This window comes from Piliocolobus tephrosceles, chromosome 20, assembly GCF_002776525.5.
Source record: "Piliocolobus tephrosceles isolate RC106 chromosome 20, ASM277652v3, whole genome shotgun sequence".
Taxonomy (NCBI): Eukaryota; Metazoa; Chordata; class Mammalia; order Primates; family Cercopithecidae; genus Piliocolobus; species Piliocolobus tephrosceles.
Genome location: NC_045453.1, coordinates 36,423,615 through 36,428,953, shown reverse-complemented (window position 1 = coordinate 36,428,953; position 5,339 = coordinate 36,423,615). Strand labels below are relative to the sequence as shown.

The window sequence follows — 5,339 nt, the reverse complement described above, 5'->3', positions numbered from 1 at the left end:
GGGTCAGGAACGGGCCATGTTAACTGGGCCCTGGCAGCTCTGGTAAGCGTGACATGGTCGAGAGCTCAGGAGAGTATAGCATATAGCTTCCTAGCTGGGAGAGGAAAACCTGGGGTGAGAAGACTAACAAAGGTGAAAGCAAGAAAGCAAAGAGGCAGGCCTAGGAGGGCGGGGCGTGAGGCTGGCTGAGCCCAGAACTCTAGGTAGGATCAGGCCCGTTGGGTACGGTTGAGTTTCCTAGGTGTGAGCCACGTTGGGTAGAGGTGATGACCGGAAGCAGCCTCAGTCACAGCCAGTGCAGGTTTCCTGCCAGGCTCCGACAGTGGCCAGAGAGCCTTCTGGATTCCATGTGCTGGGCTTCTGTCAGATATCCCTGATCAACTGCAGGAGGGAGAGCCAGAGACTGGCTGGGCTCAGCGTTCCCATCTGTGGCATGGGGGTCATGAGAGGGTGGGCTCAGGGATCGGGAGCATCGCTTCCTTCAGCAAGCTAGACCTTGGCACGGCCCAGGGGTGGAGGCGGCCTCTGGACCTGGCCTCCTGGGTCCAGCTGCTGAGACCTCGTGACTCCTCCATCCCCAGCCTGCTTGTTTCCTAAGTAAATGCAGTTTTATTTCCACTTTTTGGTTTCAGTAATTGCTTGTGTAACAAGACCGAACGGGATATTTTACCTTCTCAGGTTTTCTGAGCTCCCACATGGGTGAAATTAGCAAGCAGGAGGGTTCCTCTGGCTTAGAAACGTGTGTGTGTGCGCGCGCGTATGTGTGTCAGAGAGCAGGTGCCGGCGCTTGCTGCACGGGGCAAGGTGGTGTCAGGAGGGGCCTGAGGAAGGCAGCGTTCACAGCTCCACGCATGTGCTGGCATCTGTTGCCATCTGCGATGTAACATATGCAATAATGTGTATTTATAAGATGCATTGCACAGAAGCAGTTTGCTTAGTCTGCCTGGAGGAAGAGAAGGCCACACACCTAGCTGGTGTAGTCAACTCAGCCGTGTCTAGCCTGGCACACAGCAGCTTGGTCCCCTCAGGGCTGGAGGAGACGGCCGCTTCCCACTGCAGCCACCGTGCCTGTGGGTCATGTCCTTATTTTACCTGAATGCTCTGTAGGAGACCTGCACTGGTCAGCGCCATGCCATGGTGCTCTTCCTGACTTGTGCCCCTGACTCAGGGTCGGGTAGGAGATGGGGACAGCTTCTGTGGTGTCCCGGCCAAGCTTGACCCACGTGGCTGTGTCCCCCACAGTACGACGAGCATGTGATCAGCCCAAAGGAATTTGTGCACCTGGCCGGGAAGTCTACCCTGAAGGACTGGAAGAGAGCCATCCGCATGAACGGCATCATGCTCAGGTGGGCGCTGGCACCAGGGTCAGCCTCCCTGGTGGAAGGGGCCCTGGCAACTCTTGCTTTCTTATGGGGTTTTGGGATTTTGAAGATGAGGCGTGTTTTAGATGTGGTGAGTGCTGACAACCTCCCAGGTGACTGCACCTGCTCACACCCGAAACACTAACCTGTCTCCCACACCCCCTGCCAACAGGGACACTATCAGATTTTTAGAATTGTTTTGTCAGTCATTTTAATATCCACCAATTCTTTACCTGAAGGCACTTGTGGCTATTTCACTGTTGTAAAATAGAGGGTTGGCTGGGCATGGTGGCTCACACCTGTAATCCCAACACTTCAGGAGGCTGAGGCAGGAGGATCACTTGATGCCAGGAGTTTGAGACCAGCCTGGGCAAAATATTGAGACCTCATCTCTACTAAAAATAAAAAAATTATCTGGATTTGGTGGCATATGCCTGTGGTCCCAGCTACTCAAGAGGCTAAGGTAGAAGGATCACTTCAGCCTGGAAATCTAGGCTGCAGTGAGCTGTGATTGTGCCATTGCAATCCAGCTTGGGTTACAGAGTGAGACTGTCTCAAAAAGAAAAAACAAGAATAAAAGGGAAAAGAAAAGGGTCTGTTTCAATTATGCATTCTGAAAATAAAAATTAAAAAAAGGTATAATCTGGTATTTGTGCATCAGATTTTGGCCTTTTATGTTGTTCTTCATTTCTGTCCTTTCTATCACTTTTTTTTTTGAGACGGAGTCTTGCTCTGTTGCCCAGGCTGGAATGCAGTGGCATGATCTTGGCTCACTGCAAACTCTGCTTCCTGGGTTCAGGCGATTCTCTTCCTCAGCCTCCCCAGTAGCTGGGTTTACAGGTGCCTGCCACCACGCCCAGCTAGTTTTTGTATTTTTAGTAGAGATGGGATTTCACCATATTTGCCAGTCTGGTCTCGAACACCTGACCTCAGAAGATCCACCTGCCTCAGCCCTCCACAGTGCTGGGATTCCAGATGTGAGCCCCGGTGCCCAGAGGAGATCCACCCGCCTCAGCCTCCCACAGTGCTGGGATTGCAGGCATGAGCCGCCGTGCCCGGCCTCCACTTTATCTGTGAATCATAAGCTGCAGTCTCGCTCTTTGTGGGCCTGGCCTCTACCTTGCTTCCCCAGGAGGGCCCCTGCTTTGTGCTGGAGTCAGAGTTTGAGGCCTCACAGGTGACTGGCCCTGGGTCCTTTCCCATGGCTCAGGTCCTGTTCAGCTGAGCTGGCCTCTGATTTTTCTGGAACGTGGCTGGTGGCACAGCTGTGGGGACCACCGGCCAGGTAGGCAAGTCCTGAGCTGACCACAGAAGCATCAGCCTGTGTGTGCCTGAGGTCAGTGCTGCCCAAAGACTGAACGTGGCCGGAGCCTCTGACCCTTGTTTCATGGGTCAAGGCAGGCTCATTGAGACACACAGAACTGAGACCCTGGACCTCCGGAGAGGTGGAAGAGAGGGCCCTGGGAGGGCGGGTCTTGGCAGTTTGGGCCATGGGAAGCCTTCCTGGTAAAGATGAGGATGAGTGGCAGCCATGGCTGTCGGTGCTCTCCTGCGCCCTCATCACTCTGCTTTGCTGTCTCTGTGCCTTTAGAGGGAGGAAGGCTTCTCCTGGAAGTGATTTCCCACCTTCCTCTGCTTCAGAATGAGTCACGCATGACGCAGGGGGGCCAGGCCAACCTTTGTTAGCTGTGGGTCACTCCCTTAGGACTTGGGTAGTGGAACGTCCCAGAAAGGCCCAGCCCCACAGATTCTGATGGGCACCTCCAGGATACCAGCTGGCCAGCGCGCACCTCCTTCCTGGGGACAGTGCCGTGGTGTGGGGCTGGGCCGGCTGCTTCCTCAGCAGCAGGGTCCTGCACGCCGAGCTTGCGCTGAGGGAAGCAGAGCCCACCCTCCTCTGTGGAGCTGCCAGCGCCTCAGCCAGGACTGCCCCACACAGGTGGATGGCCCAGGTCAGGGTGGGCGGGCAGGTGCCTTCGGCTCTGGGGCTGACCTGGACGCTCCGTGCCACCCTCTGCCATAGGAAGATCATGGACTCCGGGGAACTGGACTTCTACCAGCACGACAAGGTCTGCTCCAACACCTGCCGCAGCACGAAGATCGACCTCTCAGGAGCCCGCGTGTCCCTGAGCAGTCCCACGTCGGCCGAGTACATTCCCCTCACGCCTGCCGCAGCCGACGGTAGGTGCACGGGCTGCTCATCCTGACCCAGCCCCACCCTGGCCACAGAGGGTGACGTGCCCCTGGGTGGCCTCCCTGGCCCCAGGCGTTGGCTCAGGCCAGGGATGCTGGTCTCCTGCCTCCAGCCTGAGTGTCTGGGATCAGCGTCTGGGATCAGCCTCCTCCTTCCTCACAGAGGAGAGCTGGCAGAATTGCTGCTTTCATTGACAAGGAAGATGGAAGCACTTTTCTTTCTAAGCCATTTTCATTGTAATACAATAACTCACACGCGGGGAAGGGTATAGTGAGTAACAGAGAGTGCCTGGGCGCCCACTGGCCGCCTCCCTCCCACCCCCACGGCCCAGCCCCATATCTGGATCTGCTTTCCTCCCGACCTGGCGGTTTATGGAGCTGCACGCCTGCTCTCCGGCCTTCCGTGCTGGTGCCTTGCTGCAGGCATTACCGCCACTTGGGTTTTTGGATGACGGTTTAGGTATTCTTCCACATTGTTGTCTGTAGCTCTAAATTGTGGAAAGGTTATTCCCTAGAATTCTTTCCAGCTTTATGAATAGAGAAATTTTTCTTAAAACTAAAGTTAGGCCAGGCGCGGTGGCTCACGCCTGTAATCCCAGCACTTTGGGAGGCCGAGGCGGGCGGATCACTTGCGGCCAGGAGTTCGAGACCAGCCTGGCCAATGGGGTGAAACACAGTCTCTATTAAAAGTACAAAGTTAGCTGGGTGAGGTGGCGCGCGCCTGTAGTCTCAGCGACTCGGGAGGCTGAGGCAGGAGAATCGTTTGAACCCAGGAGGCGGAGGTTGCAGTGAGCCGAGATCGCGCCACTGCCCTCCAGCCTGGGCAGTAGTGAGGCCTCACCCTTCTCCTGGGCCCCCTTCCACGTCCTGCCGGGGCAGCCTGGCAGGTTCAGTGCTGAGTCCTGAGAAGCCCAGGACACTTGGGCTGCTGTGGTCGGAGGAGCCGGGTAGAGCCCAGCCTCCTGTCTGTCCTCGGGGCCTCCACCATGTTAGTATTGGTCCTGCCTGGCCGCCTGCTAGGAAAGGGACTGGGCCTTCCACGCCCTGCAGTCAGTGCTGCACAGCTAGGCTGAGTCTCAGCTCTTCTGAAGATGATTTGGGTTCTTTAACCTGAAGTCTCTGAGAACCATTGACTTGGCTACTGTGCAGTTAGTAAAAGATGGTGTATCAGCCCAAACTAGGAGAGACACTCATTCACGCCCCAAATAATTCCGGATGTATAATATGAGTAATATTCACCACTGCTAGGTCTTTGATGAATGTGGAAAAGGCCAGCTTTACCAAAACGTTAAACTGCTTCCAGGTTTTTTGTTTTTGTTTTTGTTTTTTGAGATGGAGTCTCGCTGTGTTGCCCAGGCTGGAGTGCAGTGGCGCAATCTCGGCTCACTGCAACCTCCACCTTCCGGGTTCTAGTGATTCTCCTGCCTCAGCCTCCCAAGTGACTGGGATTACAGGCGGGTGCCGCCACGCACAAACTTTTTGTATTTTAGTAGAGACGGGGTTTCGCTGTGTTGCCAGGCTGTTCTCGATCTCCTGACCTCGTGATCCACCCGCCTCAGCCTCCCAAAGTGCGTGGATTACAGGCGTGAGCCACCGTGCGCAGCTCTGGGTTTGTTTGTTTTGTTTTCTTTTTTTTTTTGAGACGGAGTCTCGCTCTTTTGCCCAGGCTGGAGTGCAGTGGCCAGATCTCGGCTCACTGCAAGCTCCGCCTCCCGGGTTTACGCCATTCTCCTGCCTCAGCCTCCCGAGTAGCTGGGACTACAGGCGCCCGCCACCTCGCCCGGT

At 55.7% G+C, this 5,339-nt stretch overlaps 1 protein-coding gene across 5 annotated transcripts in view; it reads left to right on the top strand.

Moving 5' to 3' along the window:
- Nucleotides 1-5,339, top strand: part of GMEB2 (glucocorticoid modulatory element binding protein 2) — a 28,066-nt gene that overhangs the window by 12,172 nt on the left and 10,555 nt on the right. For all 5 annotated transcript variants that reach the window (XM_023183282.1, XM_023183285.1, XM_023183284.1 and 2 more), the window contains 2 exons: nucleotides 1,243-1,346; nucleotides 3,385-3,542. In XM_023183282.1, the coding sequence (XP_023039050.1) occupies nucleotides 1,243-1,346; nucleotides 3,385-3,542 (262 nt within the window). The remainder of the gene's footprint in view (nucleotides 1-1,242; nucleotides 1,347-3,384; nucleotides 3,543-5,339) is intronic.